Source organism: Equus caballus, chromosome 23 (assembly GCF_041296265.1).
Source record: "Equus caballus isolate H_3958 breed thoroughbred chromosome 23, TB-T2T, whole genome shotgun sequence".
NCBI classification, from domain to species: Eukaryota; Metazoa; Chordata; class Mammalia; order Perissodactyla; family Equidae; genus Equus; species Equus caballus.
The window spans coordinates 32,029,057-32,053,109 of record NC_091706.1 but is presented as its reverse complement, the minus strand read 5'-3'; the positions used below and the strand labels follow the sequence as shown (position 1 = coordinate 32,053,109).

Sequence of the window (24,053 nt, the reverse complement as noted above, 5' to 3'; positions counted from 1 at the left end):
TGAGCTGGTCACCCTAGACCTTGCTGCGGGGGAGGTGAAGGAACTAAGAGGAGAGTGAATCATTTATATAAGCTGGCTCTGTGTCAAAAAAACAACAATTCAGAGAAAGCCTGCTCATGCACTGCAATAAAACCCTTATCCTTCCAGTAGGAGCTCAAACAGGTGTTTATCTCAGGTTATTGCTCTGCTCCTAGAAAAACCATTCATTCATTTATTCAAAAAATACAACAGGCACTGTTCTAGGCGTAAGACCCCTGTTCTTGTGGTGTTTCCATTCCATTTCTGTGTGTGTGTGTGTATTGGGGGAAGGGAAGCAGAAATAAACAAAAAAAACCCCACCATGAAATAAATGTGGATGGATATGATAAATGCCATGGCAGAAATAAGATGGATTAACGGAATAGAAACTGCCTGAGGAGGGTGGGTGTGCTACTAGCTTAGTGGCGGGGGAAGGTTACTCCAAAGAGCTGACATGTGAGGCAAACGAGTGATGACAAGAACCGGCCACGTGGACATCCAAAGGAGGCATAAGGGGCAGACAGAACAGCATGTGCAAAGACCCTGAGTGGAAACCAGTTGGTCTTCCTGGAGGAACTTAGTAAAGGATTTTGTGGGTGTAGTGTAGGGAAGGGATGCTGACCTAGAAACAATCTTAGCAACCATCCAATCCAAGTTCCATTTTCACAAATGAGAATGATAAGGATGCTGAGGCCCACCTGTGTACCGTTCTTAATCCAGCACTCTTTTCACCAGGCCATACCACAGGGCCATTCCTAGCTACTTGGCTTGAGTACTTAATTTTCTCCCCTTGTACAACCGGAAGTAAATCAAAGAGATTCATCTATTTTAGGTCTGAGAAAAATTGGAATTGGAATTGTGGATGGACACAAGGGGCAAAACACTGGCCTCAAGGTGAAGAGAGGAACGTTGGAATCCAGATTGACCTCCAGCAGTGGGGTCCCCAGTAATTCTGTAAGGCATGCTTCTAAAGCATCAGGTTAGGACAAATTCTGCAGTCCATAGAAAGTGAAAATGAAACTGATCAGTACGGAAAGCAGCCCTGTCTGACTTTACACCGGTTCCTGAACTTGTGTCAGTTCAGACCGGGTGGGTGCTACAGGGTGAAGAGGTCCAGGGTTCAGCCACCAATAGCCCTAAGAGTTTACAGAAAAAGCAGGCAGACGCAACTTTAGGTGTGCCGACTAAAGACAGGGGGAGGAGGTAAGGGGGCAAAGAGCAAAAGCAAATTTGGTGACCAATTAAAGATACAGGGCTGGAACCATCGCCTCCCCCAGCTCCTTCCTTTATCTCCCGCCCTCTGGGTGAGTGACTCAGCCAGGTTAAAAGAAGCGCAACGTGAGCGGTGATTTTGGAAACTCAGAGTTAAGATATCAAAAACTAACGCAGGGGAGGAGACAAAGACCACACCCCACGGGTGCGCGGAGCCAACTCGAGGGAGAAAAATCCTATTGGCGTCGAAGAGCTAGGGTGCCAGCCCCTGGGCGTGGTCTGCAAGGCGACCACGGCAGGCAACCGTCCGGGAAAGCGGGGGCAGTACGGGCCCGCTCCGCAGCCACCCGCGTCGCAGGAAGTCTAGCCGCGCCTTTGTCCGGTGCACCCTCCTTGGCCTCGGACCCTGCACTGCGCTTCGCCGCTGCCATGTGTGCCGCCCGGATGCCAGCCCTGGCGCACATCTTCCGAGGGACGTTCGTCCACTCCACCTGGACCTGCCCCATGGAGGTGCTGCGGGATCACCTCCTCGGCGTGAGCGACAGTGGCAAAGTAAGCGGGCGCGGGGCTGGCGCACCCCGACGGGCGGGCGGCCAGATGGAAAGAATAAGGCGCAGCGCGCTGCGAAGCCCGGAGTTCGCTCAGCGCTGAGCAAGCGCCGCGGCTCCGGACTTGAACTTGAGTGGCGGCTCTCAGGGAACCACAGGGGAACCTGGTTCCTGGGCTGATCTGGGAGTAATGTGTTCCCAGAAGCCAGGAGCCATGGAATACTCGCACTCACGACTGGTTCAACAGCTGTCCAGGCTGCAGTGGAAGGGCAAGAGGCTGTGCCTGCCCCTCCGACCCCCAGTCTTAAGAGATCATTAATAAACCAGAACCTTGCTTAAATTCATCTTTGGCTCCTGGCACAGCACCTGGCACTGGCTAGGCGCTCTGTAAATTTGATTGAATTTATTGCAAAAGAGTTAACAGAAGAGAGGTCATTTGATCAGTGTTGTTTAGCCCGTTCAGTGCGTAGAATAAAGAAGTGATTTCATTCGCCTGATCATTCAACTGAAACAGTATACTAATGATTCAGGCTAGACAACTTGTGATACTAGAAAGGATAGTCTGAGAGAAATTATCCCTCTGCTACGCACACCCATAGCCATTTGCATCAAAGCAAATAGTTCCATTTTAAGGTTCAAAATGTCTTCTATGAATGTATCTTCTACACTTCTTTTTCCAAAATCAGGATTTGTACAAATGACGGGGGTAACTTGTTGTCTAATATTTACTGTTCCATACAAAGTCGTGGTAACTGTATCAGCAGTAGCCTGGCCAATTTGATAAGTGAAAGCCATTCCATTTCTAGAAGAAAAAATAAAGATGGCAATGGGATATTTTTTAGCTTTTCCTCAACTATCAGTTTGGTTAGCAAAAGTACATGTCTGTGACTTGTCTGCTTGAAGATACTATTCCTACTAAAGAAGCTTCTGAGTCAGTGACAAGTTTCGATTCCTGACTGTTACATTTGGGGATAACTAAACTGTGTTTTCTTATGGTGCTTAAAAAAAAAATTGTCTCTGTGCATCTTCAGGGAGCCTGCTGTTGTGTTTCCAAGGTGATCAGACTCTCAGAGCGGCCCTAGACTGGAGGACTCCAATAAACCTTGAGACCGATGAATCATTTGCTTGGGTCCTTGACTGTCAAGTTCCAGGGAACCCTTGCGATTGGGAAATCCCTAGAAGCAGAGGAACAGAAACTACTAAACTGAGGAAAGATGAGAGGAGTTTGCCTAATCACAAGGAGCTGCTCAAGTCTTAGTTTTCTTTGTTAAAGTTAATTTCCCACGTCCAGAGTGTTAATTAATAGGGTAGCAGGCGAGAGGTGAGTTTGAGGACTGGCTCTAACCAGTAGAGAGGAGTAAGGAAAGGAAGTAATTTATCTAAAAAACTTCCCTTTCTGGGGATTGTACAGAAGAATAAAAAAGTGTCCCAAACATGCAATTGGTGCTTGAGTCAGGGCGTCTATTCCTGACAAGGAGCAAACTGAGGTTATAAATTTAGAAAAATGCCATTCCCCTGCAAGACAAAATTAACCAGGCATTGGACACAAAAGTGCGTTAATCAAGTGGCTTAGATGTACCACTCAAAGCTCCCTAGTCAGTGAACTGGTAACTGATCATTGCTCTCCTCGTAGGTTCAGGGCAGTTGATTCCTGACTGTGTATAAACAGAGGACATGTCATATATATGTCATGAATCAATTTCCTCTATTTTGAAAGTGGGAATCCCTCACCCTTAGAGTTTCTGGGATAAATATCTTTTTTATTTAAAGACTTACAAAGGTATAAACAGAAAATTATGTCCCCGTGAAATACATAAATACGAGGAATCATTGTGATCTTTACATTTTTACTGAGCTCCTAAAGCTGTTCTCAAACTTTGGGATGAGTCAGAAACATCTAAGGGGACTTAAAATGCCAGTTCCTGGGCATCATCCTCAGAGAATGAATCCGTCGGCCTGGAGTAGGCCCCAGGAGGTGGCATTCCAACAGAGGCCCCAGGAGATTTGGATGTATGTTATGAGTGGATTACGTTTTAGGTAACTGCAGTAATATAGGTTGTATGATGGAACCAGTTGTGTGGGGTCTTGGGGCTCAGTTCTCCATTTCAAGCCCAGGTCTGGGGTAGCATCTCAGAGAGAAGGATGAGATTTCCTCTGTCCTTCTCTCTCTTCCTTCTAGACCTCAGCCCTCATTCCATATAACTTCATTTAGGCCCAGAGAATTAGGATGATTAAGTACCTTTAATAAATTAATTAAAGCTCATTCAAAATTAGGCTAATTAAAAAAATTCTCTAGTTATCGTTTTAGTATTGGGCATTTTGAATTCACAGTTAGTTTTTCTACTCAAGTGGCCTGTAGCTTTTTAAAAGAAAGATTGCAGCATGTATAATTCATTTGCAGATATTTAATTAATCTTGACACACTGTGTGCTCAAATATTACTAAATTATCTGATTCTTTCCACATATAACAGGGTCAGGTTGACTTTACAGATACATAAAGATGCCTTGGGTCTTTTAGTGCACTCTTACAGGGAAGCAACAGTGAGGAAGAATACCATTTTGGGGGTAGTGCCCTGGAGTGGCAGGAGAAAGTCCTGTGGAGAAACAGAGTACTGAGTTCAAGTCAAGTCTGCACCACTTACCTTCTTTGAGACCATGGGAGAGACATTTAACCTCTCTGAGCCTCAGTTTTCTCATTTGTAGAATCAGATTTACTATTGCTGAGTATTAAATGAGATGATGTATGAAAATGCCTGGCGCTTAGTGGATGCTTAACACATACACGTGTTATTGAGCAAGGGTTCGATCTGCTCGCTACAAGACAAAAGCCAATCAGTCCAGAGGCAAGGTGGTGGAGAGAAAGAACTTTAATAAGCAGTAAGTTAGCAAATTGGAAGATGGTGGACTATCATCCAGAAAAAAACATCTTAAAGGGGAACTGATTTGGAGAGGACTTATATAAGGCAAATGGGATTGGGGAGGGGGCTCAGGAGTGTCAGGTGATGGTTGACCACAGAACATTGGGAGCTTCTCTGTAGCAGATCTGCTGAATACAACATTGCTGAGGAATCTAAGAAAACCTCAGTTACTTCCTTATCTGGGACAGAAGGATAACTTTGGACAGAGGACATAAATTTTCTGCTAACAAATGATTAAATGATTCTTTCTACTGGCTACAGATTAGCTTGCCTACATGCAGTTCTAAGCATTTTTCCAAAGCATACTGTGAGAATAAGATGGGGAGGGGGAGCATGTGGCCTTGGGGGCTGAAGTTCTAAGAGTCCTCTGCACAGGGGCAACTGTCTTTCATATTTCTTCATAGGTTGCATGTGCAAATTCAGGGGGAGGTTCTATGTATTGCATCTGGTGGATTTTTAGTCTGTGACGTGTAAAGCTTACAATTGGTCATTTTAGTTTCTCATTGCTCCTGTGAGATGCTTAGTTAGGTGGAGGACTGTCAGCAAGCTACTCTCTTTATCAGCAGTCCTCCTGCTGTTCTGCAAAGCAAGCTCAGAATCTTTGATTACTTTGTTTCCCATGTTAACCTTGTTGGTACAAGGATGGTTTCACCCTAATCCAGGGAAACTTCAACTCCTTCATCCTTGGTTTCAGTCCCCACTGTCTTATGATCATTCCTCAATCTTGGGGACTAGGGGGGCACAGACCACTCCAGCTGTTTCCTGCTGTGAAAGGACAAAGATCAGGGTCAGAGGAATGAAACTGTTCTACCTTTATTTTAAATATTTTTGGGTACCAGGTGGAGAGAGTGAGATATGCTTCGCATGACTAATATTTCAGCCCTCTAATCAGTGACTTTGAAACAACATTTAAGTCCACATTTTATAATTACATGGCTGATCATACATATTAGCAAAATAGACAGCCCAAATTTTAGTATTCCCTCCATAATGGACCTTAGTCCTTGGGGAATCCAGGAGAAGACCAATCAAGGTTAGTGCCTAGGACCTCAGGTGAAATCTGATGTAGCCAAGTAGCCTGTTGTTTAATAGTCCAACAAGTAAGGTAAGAACCCTGGAGTCACTCATTATTTATCTTTAGAAGAATGTCTTCTGAACAGCAACTTTCATTCTGTCAGGGGTCCATTGTCCTTTCAGGAAAGTCAGTGTCTAGAGTATGAAGCCAGCCAAGGTTTGGGTGATCCCAATTGTGATGTTCTATGGCATGTTCCCATTATCTGTGGCATTTCTTCTGTGATCCCATCTTGTGCTTCCAGGATTTTAATAGGACCCAGTCACCACGACAAATATAGCACAGAGGAACATCTGACAGTGCCTAGCTCCTTAATTGGAGTTCTCTCCAGGATCATCTCTAGAACATAGGAAGGGTCCCCCAAATTGGCTTATGTTGTGTAAGTAAGGAACCAAGCACTTAATAAGAAGCACTTCTAGAAGAAGAAGAAGAAAAAGAAGGTTATTGATTGAAGCAAATTATAAACCAATTTCTGAGCCGAGGGGACAGTCAGTCAGGAAGATCTCTAGGTGTCAGGGTTGAAGCATCCCCTGCCATTCAAAATGTCTCTGATGATGTCATCAAGCATTCAGGTAAACCTTTCGACTGGCTTGCACAGCAGCAGGTGTGAAGATTGTCCAAACATGCCCATCATAGTTTTCTTTCTTAGATTTATATTAAACTGTCTAGCATCGGTTTTTAGGGCTTCAGGGAAAAGGGTGGTTTTAGTTCTCAATGATTACAAATGAAAAGGACAGAACAAAATTGAAAATGTTAGGAGATCTGTACCAGATATTTGAGGAAACTAGAAGAATTCAGGATCCAGTCCAGTTTACAAGTAGAAAACAAAAGCCTCAAGATAATTAACAGAACCAGAATCCAACATCCACAAATGTGTATTATAATTTCTATCAAAACATAATTTTTCTCCCCAAAATCACCCTCATTTTACCAAAGATAGCCAAATTAAGACTCATTGTTTTGCAAAGCAAGTCTAGTTGCAATAAACTTGGCCCAGTTATTTACTTAAGTACAGCAAGAAGAGCAATTGAGGGGCCAGCCCCATGGCCTAGTGGTTAAGTTCAGTGCACTTCTCTTTGGTAGCCTGGGTTTGGTTCCTGGACATGTGGACCTACACCACTTATCAGGGGCCATGCTGTGGTGGTGACCCACATACACATTAGAGGGCAATTGGCATGGATGTTAGCTCAGGGTGACTTTTCCTCAGCAAAAAAAAAAAAAAAGCAATTGATCATATATGTTCTTTTAAGTCTGCTTTGCTGGAACTTTTTATAAGGAATCTTAGATTGAACTTTGAACTTTATAGGCCTCTCAAGGTCAAGAAAGCCAGACCAAGGGCTTGTCATCAGACTCTGCTTGCTATACCTGCAGATTTTGGTGAATTCCTCTCTCCTTGAGGTCTCCAAAATATCCTAAGGTTCTTTGTACCTGCCAGGAGAGTGACTTTCTTTACTCATCTGATAAAGTTGTTGGGAACCCTGTAAGTAATTAGCAGACCAACATTTCTGAGTGGCTTTATTCCATAAAGTCAACCTTCGTTCCTCAAAAGCTGTCTTGTCATATCTGAGCCTGTGCATGTTTCTCTCAAATATGACATTCCAGTCAAAGTCTTGGTAATATAACTAATGTTTCCAATTGTGTCTTATTATAAGGAGAACAGATTCTTATTGAACTTATTCAAATAACTATATTGCCATGAATATAAGAATATTCACTCTTTAAGAATTTTCAAATTCTGGAGAGATCAGATAGGGAGAGAAAGATGAATGTTTCAATTCTGTTTACAAATTGCTTTAAGTCATAGTTCCTTAAGAGAAAAAGGTTTTCTTTTTTATTTTTTAAAGATTTTATTTTTTCCTTTTTCTCCCCAAAGCCCCCCGGTACATAGTTGTATCTTCTTCATTGTGGGTCCTTCTAGTTGTGGCATGTGGGACGCTGCCTCAGCGTGGTTTGATGAGCAGTGCCATGCCTGCGCCCAGGATTCGAACCAACGAAACACTGGGCCACCTGCAGCAGAGCATGCGAACTTAACCACTCGGCCACAGGGCCAGCCCCGAGAAAAAGGTTTTCTTAAATCTGGAAAAACAAAACCTTTTAAAAAGTCAGCAATATTTCAAACAAAAAGTCATAAAAATTATAATCATCCCCATCAGTTTATTTAGTTCTCATGATAACAACTCTTGATCTCCTGTTAGCAGTTTCATGAGGGCATCAGTTTCTCCATTACAATTCTGTAATTTCTTATCCAGCTCAGTTTTATGATATGAAAGTTTGTCAGAAACCTGTATTCTTTTTGTTTTTAAAGATTGGCCCCTGAGCTAACATCTGTTGCCAATCTTATTTTTTCCCCCTTTTTTTCTCCCCAAAGCCCCCCAGTACATAGTTGTATATTCTAGTTGTAGGTCCTTTTGGTTGTGCTATGTGGGATGTCACCTCAGCATGACCTGACAAGTGGTGCCATGTCTGCACTCCAGATCCAAACTGGTGAAACCCTGGGCTGCTGAAGCAGAGTGTGCAAACTTAACCACTTAGCCATGGGGCCAGCCCAGAAACCTGTATTCTAGTGCAAGTGTCAGAGTACTTTCTATGACTCTCTCTGAAGATGAAATATATTTGCAAAAACAATGCGCATAAAACAACTGTCTGCAAATAACAAAACATTAAAAAATGACAATTGATAAAGACTGTGACATATAACACTTTGAAATAATAACCAGAATTGTGATTGATAACCAGGACAGATCAGAATTTTAAGAATGTTGTATAATTAAAAAAAAAACACACATAATAACATTTACCTACACAATATAACCCAGGAAGATTTATAATTATTTGTTTGATGATGCTTCCCATATAACTTGTCATACCAAATAAGTTTAATTAGTTTAACATTTTCCTTTTTATAGGAAGAGAGAACAAATTCTTTGAAAAGTCCCAGGGCTGATTAGAAATTCCCGAAGTTTTCTTTTTAAGTCAAAAGAAAGACTTTACCCAGAATTCAAACCTTGGGGGAAGTTTGTCAAAAATATTGAAAGGGTTTAAAACACTTGGTCAAATAGGAAATGATGCTTAGTTATCCATTCAATCAAGGTGACAACAGGGGCCGGCCCTGTGGCCAAGTGGTTAAGTTCAAGCACTCTACTTTGGTGGCCCAGGGTTTTGCCGGTTCAGATCCTGGGCATGGACATGGCACTGCTCATCAGGTCATGTTGAGGTGGCATCCCATATAGCACAACCAGAGGCACTCAGAAGTAGAATATGCCACTATGTACCAGGGAGCTTTGGAGAGAAGAGAAAAAAAAAGATTGGCAATGGATGTTAGCACAGGTGCCAATCTTAAAAAAAAAAAATCACAACAGAAATAATAATTTGAAAAAAACCTTAATAGAGAGACCTCAGTATTTTTGAACATAGGAAATTATTTTAACAAAACATAGGTTTTCTGTCTTTTAGGTAAACTTACTCAAAGTTAAAGAAAAACCTTTATAACCTCTATATTAAGAGCAGACCAAAAGTTCAAGAAAGTTACCTTTTTAAGAGAAAGAAAGCCTAATTCCAATTTTGCACCAGTGTACTTTTGATATTGAAACTCATTCATTTAATTGAATTCATTTTAATTTCAGCCAACTTGACGTTGCACAAAACTTCTCAGGGTTTTACTTCCACAAATCTTCTGTCACTGGCTTTTTACATTCAGAATTTGTCCCATGCTTTCTTTCCTTTTTTCTTTCCTTGTACTTTAGGACAAGTTTATCTTTCTTAACAAAAGAAAAATACCTCTATTCTTTACATCTTCTTTACTGAAAACATACATTTTACTTTCCTTGTATACAGAGTTTTAAGAAATATGTGCTTTCTCACAGAAAATTCCCCAGCATAGCACAGAACACGTTCATCAATAAACCTAAGCATCCTTCAGTTTCTCTGAGGTTAAGAATCCAAAGGCAGACAAATCTGTTTAGTAATCAATTTCTAATATTTTATTTTATGTGGAAATGATCTAGATACTCAAAAAATTTTTATCATTGAATTTAGTTTAGCAAAACTCTAAAGTTTCAAGTTACCAAAAAGATTTTAGAAGCTGCCTTTCAAGCACACAGACCATAAAACATAATTATTGTGCCCCAAAATTCTCACCCATTTTCATCTATCTAAATCATTTTTCTTAACAATTATGTTTAGATTACTCCTAAAAAACTTCATGTGACATTGAAGCAGTTAGCAGTTATCTTAAGTTGTTTTAAGTACGTATACTACAGTACAAAATTACTGTTTGAAAAGTTCCCCCCAAAAGCTTTATCTTTTTCACATCCATTAGTTTACCTGTTCCCAATAATTATAGTAGATTGTCAAAACCCCCATGAGACATCAGACAAAATCAACTATTATTCTAAGTTATTTTTGCTGACAAATTTTGTAACAGAGATAACATGTCTGGACCATATCCAATGCTGATAACTCTGAAAACATGTTTGTTTCAATTAAATCAACAAACTTTTAAACAAGATTTCATTTACCAAAGATCATTTTATATCATGTTAACGTGAAAGATATCTGGGCTAGTTTCTATTACATGTAGAAATAATTTCTACAAGCACTTACTTCAAGCCAATTAAATAAAGATCCTTTAGAAATTATACCATCTGGAGGCAGCCAAATACATCTGGACACAGATAGACACAAAACAGAGGTCTTCAACATTTTAACCAGGTACAAAACTCAGAACAGTTGGATCCAAATTGCTCCTTGGCAGACAGACCTGTTCAGATGGCTATAGATCTTTTACTAAAGATTCTTTTCTTTTTACTGTAAGGATCCTTTTTAGAGCTGTTTTTGAAATCCTTTTGCTTTTAGAAGTTTCTGCATATTAATCAAAGATTATATTCCATTGTGAGAGGTTTTGAATCCTCTCTTTTAAGGATGTCCCCTTAAGGTTGAGCTGTCTGAAACAGAGGTTACTCAGAATGGCCATTACAATTTTAAATTATCTCAAAAGTTTACCCATTTTCGCTTGCTTACTTTTAGATCAAGAATTTGGGGAGAGTCGAAGCAGGAACCTCAGCGAAAGAGCAGATTTGGTTTCGTTTTCCTAGCAGGGCCGCTGACATCCACCAATCTGGCTTGTTTAATTATTTAATTATTTTCTTTTAAAGAGGCAGTAAAGTATCCTGATTTCATTTAGAAGCCCCAAAAGATTAAAATAGCTTCCTCATTGGTTGTTCCATTTTATAGCAGACTTTTTCCAATTGCATACACAAACACACCAGTTTGGGTAAACTGAAATTGCCCCATTTTGTCTGTTTTAAAGTGAGATCTCCTTTAGCATGTTTAGTTAGCATTGCCTGAAGGGTGGATTTCTATGCTCTTACAATATCAGGCTGTGGGGTGGGGGACGTTCCCCACTGAGACACAATGTTTATCCCCATAACATAATCTATAATACAATCAGGCAAAAGAGATGCAATCATTTTATGTAAAGTTGATTTAAATATACCAATTTTTACAAAATTTTATCAACTCTTATACCTCTAACTATAACTTCCATTAGGATTTCATCAACAAGTTTTGAATTATAATACTGTGTAGGGGAAGCATTCCCAGCTAGACATAACATCCATTTCCAAAAAACATTCAGGCAAAGTTGACATGACCTCTTCATATAATATTAGCTTAAACACTTTCATCTCTATAATCTTATTAACCTCAGCAGCCTAACAGTTTGTCCAAGCAGTTGCTGGTCAGGTTTCTCATTGTGATTTCTGCCTTCTGGCTTTTAAACTTTTTCATACTGAGGTGAATACAATGGGCCCATCTGAGGTCCTTTAATGTTGGGGGGAGAGGTAGGGGGTCCCTTTAGCCCCCAACCTTAGGCAGCATTTTATTAAAATGTTTGTTTTAACCTCAGTCATGTCTGTTTCATTCATCCCATGTTTTCTTTACTAACTAGCTAGAGATTTCCATGCTGCTGGGCTGAGTCCTGTGACTTTTCCCTTTCTGATTCCTCTTTGTTTATCCATCTTGAAATATTTGTTTGATTTAACTCCTCTGTCCTATTTACCTTTTTTTAAAAAAAAACATTAAAAATTTTCACCTTGTTCAAAAGAGTTCCTTTATTTTTCTCTCAGCATCTTTTTATTCTTCTGTTAACTTAATGTTTTCATTAGTGTCTTTAAGACCATGAAAGGAAACCGAGACCCCAAATTTGATTAAGCTCTTAAGACTAGTCATTGTATTTCCTTTTTAATTTGGTCTTTTCATAGGTACCAGCAAAACAGCTGTTTATGATAGCTCTCTAAAAAACTTGGAAGTTTTTCCAACTTAAGGATCCATTGTCTGGTCATTTTCTCTCCAGAGTCTAAAGAATATCATGGCCATGTGGTGTTACAAAAGAATATCATGTTCTTCTTAGATGTCAACTCATAACTATAATCAGACCATCTACTCAGAATCAGCCCCAATGACTCTGCTTCTGGACAGACTGCACATTCCCCATTCCAATACACAGAGATGGACAGACACACAGATCTAGACACAGAAAAAACAGACACCAGTGAACCAGTTCCTGGATTCTGAGTAAAAGAAGTCCTGCCACTATTCCCACTCCGGCAGGGCACCCTGTCAACCAGATGGTCCTGCCTCTCAAAGAAGGAGGACCACAGATAGAGGGGAAGGAAGTTCTGGGCTGTACACACCCGAGGCAACTTACCCTATTGCAGATTGAGCCATCCACTCACCAGAGACAGCTGTTTCTCTTTTCTACCACAGTCAGCATTCAGAGGCAGCTAGCATCAGTAGGGGAAATCAAAAGGGACAGATCCCCAAGGCAAAAGACGTCTCAGCAGCTGCTAGGGAATTACTCAAGAGATTGCCCATCCATCGGCTAGCCACGAGCAGAACTTAATTGTCCCATCTGGGTCGCCAGTTTTATTGCTGAGCAAGGGCTCAATCTGCTCGCTGCAAGACAAAAGCCAGTCAGCCCAGAGACAAGGTGGTCGAGAGAAAGAACTTTAAGAAGCAATAAGCCAGCAAATCAGAAGATAGTGGACTATCACCCAAAAAACCCCTCATAAAGGGGAACTGATTTGGAAAGGACTTATATAAGGCAAACGGGGTTGGGGAGGGGGCTCAGGAGTGTCAGGTGATAGTCAACCACAGAACACTGGGTGCCTGTCCCTAGCACATCTGCCGAATGCAACATTCCTGAGGAATCTAAGAAAACCTCAGTTGCTTCCTTACCTGAGAGAGAAGGACCAGTTTGTGCAGAGGACATAAATTTTCTGCGAACAAGTTATTCTTTCTACCGGGTACAGATAAGCTTGTCTATATGCAATTCTAAGCTTTTTTCCAAAGCATACTGTGAGAATAAGATGGGGAGGGGGGGCATGTGGATTTGGGCGCTGAAGTTCTAAGAGTCCTCTGCACAGGGGCGACTGTCTTTCATATTTCTTCATGGGTTGCATGTGCAGATTCGGGGGAGGAGGGTTCTATGTGTTGCATGCAGTGGATTTTTAGTTTGTGATCTGTAAAGCTTACAATTGGTCATTTTAGCTGCTCAGTGCTCCAGGGAGAGGCAGAGGACTGTCAACAATCTACTCCCTTTATCAGCGGTTCTTCTGCTGTTCTGCAAGGCAAGCTCAGAAAATTTGGTTACTTTATTTCCCTAACCTAGTAGATACCGGCGTGATTTCACCCTAATCCAGGGAAACTTTTAACTCCATCATTGGTTTCACATGTTCACCATATTTCCACATGGTGGCACCCATGCAGGCCAAGCGATGAAAAAGGAAGCCATGGCCTGGGATGAACTATATGGGAAGTGGGGGAGGTCACCGGACCTCAGCTGTGCAGCCTCACTGCTCATGTCATTGACCTGCTGGGACACAAAGATGCATCTGGGAAGAAAGATCTTAAATGACTTTTGCTGCCAGGTTCGCCAGCACATTATTTTCAGTATCTCTTTTAGTCTTCATAGGTCATTATTCCCACCTACAGATGGGGAAGTTGAGACTCGAGAAATCATGCCTCCAGAGGGTGTGTAGCTGGATTCTGAGTTCACATGGGCCAAAGTCCATGTTCTCTTCACTGTAGCAGGCTGTCTCCCTGAGACACAGTCCCTGACCTCAAAGAATTTGCATTTTTAGCAAGGGAGCTTAGACTTTTACTTGTGATAAAAGTGGACTGATTCCTGAGTCAGAGTCTAGGCTTGTTGCCAGAGACACATTGATGAACAAAAGTGCAAACTCTGCCTTGCCCTGGTGAGGTTGATAATCTAGTGATACATTAACAGAATCTGTATAGATAGAACTTAAACTAATCCAGGGGTGGAGAGAGGCTTTCCTGAGTGTGCAGTGGCATTTAATTTGTGATCTAAAGGATGAATAGAATAAAGTAGGTAAGGCAGACAGGATTGGAAGCAGAGAATAGCCTTCTAGGTAGAGGGAACAACATACGCAAAGGCCCTGGGGTAAGAAAAAACCCAAAGTATCAAGGTGGTTAGAGTCCAAAGTTCTAGGAAAAGGATAACTAAAGCTGGAGAGGTGGGCAGGGCAAGTTCTTGGAGGGCATAGGGAGTGGGAGGAGGGATTGTGCTGTGACCAAATTTTGCATTTAAAAAGAAAATCATTCTAGCTTCAGAATAAAGAATGCATTGGTGAGAAGTTGAGTGCAGGCAAAGAGATCGGATAGGAGCCTGTTGCAGTGGTTTAGGTGAAATGGGATCTGGTTTAGAAGAGAGAGGCAGTGAAGTGTATCAGTTAAGATATGAACTCTTAAGAGTGCCTCTGTTACTTTCTACCTATGTGAATTTGATCAAGTTACTTAACAATTCTATTTCCAAGTTTCCTCACGTATAAAATAATTGTGATCATCTACCTCATAGGGTTGTTGAAAGGATTAAATGCATTAATAATTGTAAAGTAAGTAGAATAATGTCTTGTGTGTAGGTCATGCTCAATTAACATCAGCAGTTATCATCAGCAGTGGAGACGGAGCAAGGTGGGCAGAATTAGTAGCTATTTACATCAGGTCAGCTGGACTTGGGATAGGGTTAGAAAGGTATTTGTGAATGTATTGAATAGTATGGTGGGATACAAATTGGCTGGTGACAGGAAAAGCTTGATAAGGGAAGCCAAAATTGAGCTGGACATTCAAGAACGTATAGGACTCGAACAAGCATAAACAGGTTAACTAGCATGGGTGGAAGGAATAAGTCAATGTTCTTCAATGCCTAAAACTGCTGAGAGGGGCAAGAGTTACATTTCACCTAACACTGTGTCATCCTCTTTCTTTGCCAGGAGTTCTCACAGTCTGAATCACAAATCTTAGTGGTTCTATACCATCCTTTCCTTCTCCTTGGGCAGATGCAGACCCATCTTCTTGCAGAGCTCAGGACCTCAGAATATCCTGTGATCTTGAAGAGGGAATTTGGGCTAAGCTATCCCTTCTGAGGCTGCCAAATCAGAGCTTTGCTTTCATCGAAAACATGCTTTTATGCCTAACTATCGCATTATTAGCTTGTAAATTCCCATTTTCTGGAAGGCAGATTGCTTTGTTCAAAATGCTCATGGCAGACACTATTGGTTACCCACTCAATAGCCATAACCCCTTCTTCCTTATTAACACATTCGGAATTTGATCAGCCCGTAGTATACTCGGCTCTTGGCTACATCCTGGTGTAAGCCAGTCATGGTAAGCACAATCCCATTTGCTGGATACTTATTTTCCCAGCTTCCTAGTAGCTAAAGGTGGCCAGTGATGACATTCTGACATGCAGGAAGTCAGCTCAGAGGCTTCTGGGAAATATTTTCCTCCATAATAAATAGACACAGATATGGGAAAAGAATTCCTTTCTTTTTTGGATGCTTTCATATGATGAGTGGAGATGCACCTGCTGCTGGTTGAGACTATGAGGAAAAATTAAGAGGGTTTCAGATGCACCAACCTAGTTCCTCTTTGAACATCATTGTATACATACATAAATAACATCATTGAATAATTAACCATCCCTGGAACTGCCTACTACCTTCATACTTCTTTTGTAAGATAATGAAATGTCATTATTGTCTATACCTCTGTTAATTCCAGCCAGGGCACCTCTAACTATTACACTGCTTTTTCGAAGAATCATATTATTTTTCGAAGGACTGCTAGCTACCTTCATTGTGTATTGTTTATATACAAATTTTAGGGTCGTTTATTCTATTTCTGTGAAAAATGTCATTGGAATTTTGACAGGGATTGCATTGAATCTGTAGATTGCTTTGGGTAGTATGGACATTTTAACAATATTAATTCTTCCAATCCATGAGCACAGAATATCTTTCCGGTTATTTGTGTCTTCTTCAATTTCTTTCATCAGTGTCTTATACTTTTCAGTGTACAGATCTTTCCTCTCCTTGGTTAAATTTATTCCTGTGTATTTTATTCTTCTTGATGCAATTATAAATGGGATTGTTTTCTTAATTTCTCTTTCTGATAGTTCATTGTTAATGTATGAAAACACAACAGATTTATGTTTATTGATTTTGTACCCTGCAACTTTACTAAATTCATTTATTAGTTTAACAGTTTTTTGGTGGAGTCTGTAGGGTTTTCTCTATATAAAATCGTGTGATTTATAAATAGTGATAGTTTTAATTCTTCCTTTCCAATTTGGATGCCTTTTATTTCTTTTTCCTGCCTAATTGCTCTGGCTAGGACTTCTAATACTATGTTGAATAAAAGTAGTGAGAGTGGGCATCCTTGTCTTATTCCTGATCTTAAAGGAACAGCTTTCAGCTGTCCATTGTTAAGTATGATGTTAGCTGTGGGCTTGTCGTGGAACATACCTATCCTTGATGCTGAGTTCAGACTGGAATTTCTCCTAGATAGACATTGTGTCTTATAATTATGCTTAATAACTCTCCTTTGTAAGGTAGAGTTTCATAGGATTGCCTCTGTTGAGCACCTCTGACTTGAGCTGAAGATGTGGCAGAAAGAAGCGATCCATAAAACTATTCTGCAGGGCTGAGGCTATGGGGAGGGTCAGTGGCAGATGGTCCAGGCACCCAGCTCTTGGCTGATCTGAAATGACCTGGAGATAGACTTCAGGATGTCAGAGGGTCGGCAGGATCGCATGTCCTCCAGGCACACCTCCTAAGAGTGGCCCTTTGGATGGAGTTTTTCTTTCTTTCTTTCTTTTTTTTTTTTTTTTGAGGAATGGTAGCCCTGAGCTAACATCTGCTGCCAATCCTCCTCTTTTTGCTGAGGAATACTGGTCCTGAGCTAACATCTGTGCCCGTCTTCCTCGACTTTTGTATGTGGGATGCCTACCACAGCATGGCTTGCCAAGCAGTGCCATGTCCTCACCCGGGATCCGAACCAGCAAACCCTGGGCTACCAAAGCAGAGCATGTGTACTTAACCGCTGCTCCACCGGGCTGGCCCCTAGGATGGAGTTTTTGATGAACATTGAGAGGCAGGAGCCTGAGTAGTTCTCTTTGGCAAACGCCTGGAGTGCAACTGTTTCGTTTTTCCTGTAAAATGCTGAAGTACATGCCTTTACCAATAATCCAGCTGTGTGGGTGTTGAGGAGCCTAACAAGAGACTATTCAATAATTTCAAATCCTTTTACATGGGTGAGAAATACTCTTTCCTTCTTAGAGGGTATGCCAGTTTTGAGCTTTCCAATCTGCTTGTGCTCAAGCTTATTCTTTAAGGCTCACCTCAAGTACCATCTCTAAAATCTTTTTACTACTTCTCTATCTCAAAGTGAGCTCCCTGTCCCATAAATGTCTCCTTCATTGTCTGTTCTCTTATAGAGTACTTACATGCATTTGCTGACCATGTGCTTTCTTTGGATATATTTTCATTCAAATTGATTATAAGTTCTTATTCACATGACATAAGAAAAGTGTAGAAAATACCTACTACGTCTTAGCGAGCACAGGATCTTGCAAAGAGTATAGGTGCTCAATAAATATTTATTCAATGAATGAAAGCTCGGAAAAATTATAGAAACTATCGTTCAATTTGTCTTAATCTTTGTTGAGAGTATTTCTAAAACATTTTTGTGTGTACCCTGGAGAGTAAACTACTGCACATAATTTAATCTTGTCTCAAGTGATTTTTTTATGCAGAATATAGATATTCAGAAGTCGTTAGTTCTGTTGGTTAAACTTATTCTGGTTTGAAAATATATTACTTTCAAGAGGTTTTCATTTTATATTTTATGCCTTTAATTGTTCATGCTACAAATATCACATACCTGCTATATGCTATGTGTTTACTATACTAAAGAACTGGAATCTGTGGCCAGTGGTGAAGTCCAACCACAGTGAAAGATAGATTTACCACTTAAAGCCAAATGCTTGGTGTCATGGGGCAAAGGGTGGCACTTTATCGGTGGATACAATTAGAGGGAACACAAAACTCAGAGAAATTGTTAGTGGCTTGCCCGGTGGAATACAGCCAGGAAGGAGTGGAGTTTGGATTTGAATCCAGGTCTGTTTCCTCTCCAACATTTATTATCTCTCAGGATTTGATTTAAAGAACCTGGTTACCATTTCAGCCACCTGAGCACTGAACGCTCTCTCAGCCCTGCCTCCTCCCTTGCTGTGCCTTTGAATTTTCGAGAGCAAACCCTTCCTTCAGTCTGCAAGCCCAGGATCTCCTGCCCTGTCCTGCTATTCACCTCCTGGTTCCTTCCACGTTGAAACCGTGCTGCCTCTTTTTCGATCTTTTCTTTGGTTTGCTGTGCTTGTGTCAATAAAGCTATTTTCATGCCTCAGTTCTCAGCACCCATAAAGCTCAAGCAAATCTGGAAGTACTCCCAATCTACAGACTTCCCACAACCCCGAGCTTCCCCCAAAGAATGCAAAAATCGTGGCTTTTAAGCTGATCTAATCAATATGCATAAATCTGAATCTGCAGAACTGATTAAGGGAAGATACACATGTGTTTTACAAAAGGGTTTAGGTAAGAGATGTTTCTTACAGACTGACAGAGATAGATTCAAAAGGGACCTCAGATTCTCCTCATCCTGTTTTTCTTTAACTAGTCGTCCATTGCTCTCTCCCTTCCTTCCTGTGGTTGCTGCAATTTTTCTATTGAGGGAATCGCAGCTTTCATCAGATCTCAAAAGAGTAAGTGACCTCAGAATGTCAAAAACCTCTGCATCATCTAATCTCGTCCCTCAAATAGGACTATCTCATCTGTACAACATCCCTGTCCAGCCTTTATTTAAATGCTTCCAGTGATAATATACCAGAAATGTATTGATCAGCCCATTTGGGTGCTAATAATGTCACTCATTTTTCATTTCTCAAATTTTAGGAGAATCAGTTTGAGCTCTACCCACACAATTATTGGAAAGTCCAGTATCAGTCATTTGGGGCTTCTTTTTCCTTTCCTTTCATTCCACAAGGATTCCCGGAGACTTTTATGATCTGAGTGTTCATTCTTCAGTGTATATTATGTCTCAGGTGCTGTCCTCGTTCTGGAGCCACAGCTGTGAACAAGACGAAGCTGCCCTCACGGTAATCCCCCTCAGTTTTGAAAAGGGATCTTCCAGACATGCAGTTTTTTGGGGTTTTTTTTAGTTTTTTTCATGTAAGAAGAATTTTTTTTTTCTTGCTGGGAAAGATTCACGCTGAGCCTGAGCTAACATCTGTTGTCAATATTACTCTTTTTTTTTTTCTTTCTCTTCCACAAAGCCCCAGTACATAGTTGTATACTCAAGTTGTAAGTCTTTCTGGTTCTTCTATGTGAGCCACCAGCACAGCATGGCTACTAACAGACAAGTGGTGTGGTTCTGTGCCTGGGAACCAAACCCGGGCCACCAAAGCAGTGAGAGCACCAAATTTACCCACTAGGCCATCAGGACTGGCTTGATGTCCAGTTTTTAAATGAGGACAAGCCCTTATCTCTAAGTCTGTGGTGCCCACCACTGCCCTAGTCCTTTGTGTCCACGTAAGGCTGCACTTGGGTGCTGGTCTCAACCATCTATCTGCCATTACTACACGGTCCTGTCCAGGCTAGAAAGGGCCTTCCCCAAGGGCAGCTCAGTGGCAACTCCACACCCCTGTGCTCAGCTTGTTCTGGAACAACTCATAGAGTCCCCTATGGTCACACTGGTCTTAACATTTAGTTTCCCCTCTAGGGAGGAGAACAATATTTCATTCTTTCCTGGTGTACCCAAGGCACTAAAGAAGTACAAGATAAATTCTCAGTTGCTTACTCAACTACAATGGTAAATTTTTTTTTTTTTTTTTGGTGAGGCAGATTGGCCCTGAGCTAACATCTGTTCCAATCTTGCTCCTCTTTTTGCTTGAGGAAGATTGTCGCTGAGCTAACATCTGTGCCAGTCTTCTTCTATTTTGTATATGGGACGCCACCACAGCATGGCTTAATGAGCAATGTGTAGGTCCACGTCCAGGATCCAAACCAGGACACCGCAGGCCACTGAAGCAGAGTGCACAAACTTAACCACTATGCCACCAGGCTGGCCCAATGGTAACTTTTTAAAGTAAGAGTTGCATGGAACATTTAAATTATGATTTAAAAAGTTTGATCAGTTAAAAGATTAATAGCACATCTCATATTAAGCAGTTGTGCATGAAAATACTGTAACATGAATAAAAAGGAAACACATTTTTTGTGTAAGTCCTCTTCTTACATTGCATTTGGCTTCTTGCCCACGACACTGGATTATAAACTCATAGACAGGAGATATGTTGATGACAATATTGATCATATTAACAACGATGATAATATCGAACATTTATTGGATACTTATTATGTGCTAGGTCCTGTGCTGAGTGCCTTGCAAAGCATAATTCTGCTGACTACTTTATGAGGTGAAACCGTTTTCCTTATTTTATAGAGAAGGAAACTGAGGGTCAGAGTGCTAATCCTAACTCTGAAATAAATATCTGATGACTATACATTGGGATGACTTCGCTGGCTCGTAAAGCCATTATCTAGCTCTGTTTCAGAGTCAAATAGCAAAGTTACAATAGCTTCCCATACTTAAATTGTTAATACGGATTCAATTCCTAAGATAACGGTAATACATTTCTTAAGATCCAGCAATAAATGTTGCTCATCTCCCAAAAGATCTTATCTCATGTATGACTTCGCCTTGTTTCCCCCATGCTAAAAAGCCTCACCCTTTTCCTTTATGAAAACGTTTTTAGTTAACTTTATCACACGAACTTATTAACTCTAAAGGGTGATTTACATTAACTTTAAATTTAACTTATAATTGAGGTCTGTTTTGCAAAACCTTTATGACTCTTGAAGTTGGTGCCTCTTCTTGTGAAATACTAATTTTTTTCCCATGAACTAGTTATCGATCCCCTATTACCTGAGCCCATTTCATGTTTGACATACCCTTCACGCCTTCTCTTCCCTCAAGGCCCTGCTCAGGGTGGCATCGTCATGGCACCTGTTTCTATAGCACAGTGCTCTTTCTCTTTTCAGCCTGGTGCTGAGTTTTTAAAAATTATTTTGACAGAATGAACCTTACTCAGTAAACACCACCCAAAAACCCAGCTGTGTTGATCTCAATTTATTGAAAAGCTATTGATTCATGAGTTGAAAAAAATTTTTGGAAGGCTAAAGCAATTAAAAGGTAATTTTAATTTCAAGTGAATTCTTCTAGGCTTACACATGAGAATATAGAAATTTTAAAAGCCCAAGGTACCCCAATAGCTTAAATCGACAGTTAAAGCATGTTGTGTGACCATACAACCTGCTCCACGCACCCACACCCTTACAATCACACCTATAAAACACATTTCTGGAAGGCAATATTAAAATTAAAAACCTAAATAATATTTACTTTTGCAGAGTAGGAGTGGAGGGTTGGGGATGTGGAGAATTTCTGCTTTCCATGTTATAGCTTCCAATATTGTTACTTTGTTTGTTTGGTTTTTTTACTTTTATAATTTAACATAAAATTCACCATTTTAAGGTATGCAGTTCAATGTCACTGATTACATTTGCAGTGTCATACAACCATCACCACTATCTAGTTCCAGAATATGTTCACCCTCAAGGAAACTCTATTAGCCATGAAGCAGTCACTTCGTGCCCCCATTCCTCCCCTCAACCACCGCCCCGCAACTGCTGATTTGCTTTCTGTCCTTATAAGCTTGCCTATTCTGGATGTTTTATGTAAGCAGACGCATGCAACGTGTAACGTTTTGTGCCTGATTTTGTCATTTAGCATAATGTTTTCAAGGTTGATCCATATTGTGGCACGTGTCAGAACTCCGTGCCTTGTTATGGCTGAATAATAATCCATTGTATAAATATGCTGCGTTTTGTTTATCCATTCACCAAGTGATGGATATTTGGGTTGTTTCTATCTCTTTCCTGTTGTCACCAGTGCTGCTCTGAACATTTGTGTGCAGGTTTTTAAAACCAGTTTATTTTAAAAAATCTTTTTATGGCTCTCCGTTGCTTGACTATGGGATTAATCTAGACCTGGGCTTGCTGACTGACCAAACTTCCATATTGTTTGTGGCTTTGTGTTTTGGTCTCTGCTCCTCCTTCACCTCCCATCTACTGGATGAAGACCTTTCAAGACTAATTTAAGCATCACTTCCTCAATGAGGTCATTGCTGAGATTGTTCCCGCACTTCAGTTCTCAGGCAGAGCTAACACCTGGCTCCTTTGGGGCCCCGCTTTCTGCTTGGCATCTCTTTATGGCTTTGTTTTATCTCATGAGTCTGCCCCATAACCTAATCGTGAAGGCAGAGGCTATGACTTTATTGCTTTCATAGCCACAACTCCCGGTATATGGTAGGCACTCAGATGAACATTTGTTGGATAAATGGTGCTTGGGTTTTTTCACCACAAGATAACAGGTTGGAAAAGTTCACTTTCGGAGTCAGCAAAATGTACAGCCAGCTAAAAGTATCTTCCAAATAACCAATTATTTGAATAAGAACTCTGGGTTTTTCTAACCTGGATGCTTAATACAACATACTTGGCCACTGGGAGCTGTAATTAGTTTCATATCCTGGTGAGTAATTAATAAGTCTGGAAGAGTCGATTTTAATATTTTAATCGGAACTCTGAGACCTCATAGAGTTCTAAAATGCCTTTAACTCAGACTGTCTTAAGGATCTGGAATAATGTAGATTATATAGGCTGCTTATTCCTTTTGGTTTTATATAATGGTTTGTTACACGTTCATTTCTTCATAAAATGGTCATTTACTTGAAATGTTGCTTGTAAATTGCCACTTACAGTTTACAGTCCTGGAACATGATAGACCCTCCATAAACAATAGCTCTTATTATCCATCTCCTGCCCTCAGAGTACTTAGTGCTTTAGCTCAAAATCGGCTTCAATAAATGCTTCTGAATGAAGGAATGAATAGAATGGATTGCTGTGCTCTGTACACTATTTCTTTTGGGGCACAGCTAGTCCTGGCAGAGTAGACAGGAATCTATTAAGAATTAAGATTCTCAGCTGGTTATAACCAATATGTTTGAGGGTTCAACCCAAGAAGTAAGATTTTTAATTCCTTCCACACAGTGGGGTAGATTTTTTCCTCTGTACAATTTAACCTATAAGTTATTTTCCTCCTGCCATGTGTTGGGTGGTCTCATGTATGCCATAACCCTTTTTTGAAGTGCAAAACACAGAGAGAAGCCATTCCAGGTCCCAAGTTCAGTGGGGGCACATCAACCTCCTCAAGCTCCAGTGCAGTGTGGACTCACTAGCCCTGGGGAGCTGGTATGCTTGGAGTTCATAAGAACCGATAATAGCTGATGAAGAGCAAAGACTTCAAGGGGTTAGGGATAAAATGGTGAGCAAAAGAGAAGCAGGTCCTGCCTTATTTGCACTCAGAATCAATAATCAAATGAACATGGATAAATATATAATTTATAAAGAGGAAAACTTCAGAGTTTTATGGAAGTGTGAAACCAGAGGACTTGGCTTGTTTTCAGCAGATGCTTCAAAAATACATCCCTAAGGAAGTGTCTTTTGAGCTGATTCTGAAGGTTCAATGGGAGTTAACTTGGCAGAGAAAGATAGGGGAAAGGCCTGTGTGAAGACCCAGTGGGGAGAGGAACTGGAAACAGGAGTGGCAGAGGATGGAGAAAGAGGGGATGGCAGAAAAAGATGTCGCCAGAGAGATAAGCAATAGCCACAAGAGGCTATTGTAGGCTTTTTCCTTTATCCAAAGGCAATGGATAGCAATGAAGGGTACTAGGTAGAGGAAGATAGATCAGATTTGCATTTTAAAAATATATAAACGATAATTGCAAAGTGGAGAACAGACTGGAGCA

The 24,053-nt window shown here is 40.8% G+C and overlaps 1 protein-coding gene and 1 long non-coding RNA gene across 2 annotated transcripts in view; one reads left to right on the top strand and one right to left on the bottom strand.

Annotated features, from left to right (window-relative positions):
- Positions 1–1,084: 1,084 nt before the first annotated feature.
- GDA (guanine deaminase) overlaps positions 1,085–24,053 on the top strand; it is a 90,443-nt gene continuing 67,474 nt past the window's right edge. The window contains exon 1 of the mRNA XM_001488434.7: positions 1,085–1,782. Coding sequence (XP_001488484.3) covers positions 1,660–1,782 — 123 coding nt within the window. The 5' untranslated portion in view covers positions 1,085–1,659. The remainder of the gene's footprint in view (positions 1,783–24,053) is intronic.
- Positions 5,607–10,877, bottom strand: LOC106782462 (uncharacterized). Its single transcript, XR_011431399.1, has 2 exons — positions 10,790–10,877; positions 5,607–9,049 (listed from the first exon to the last, which is right to left on the bottom strand). It is a non-coding gene; the product is annotated as an uncharacterized lncRNA (long non-coding RNA).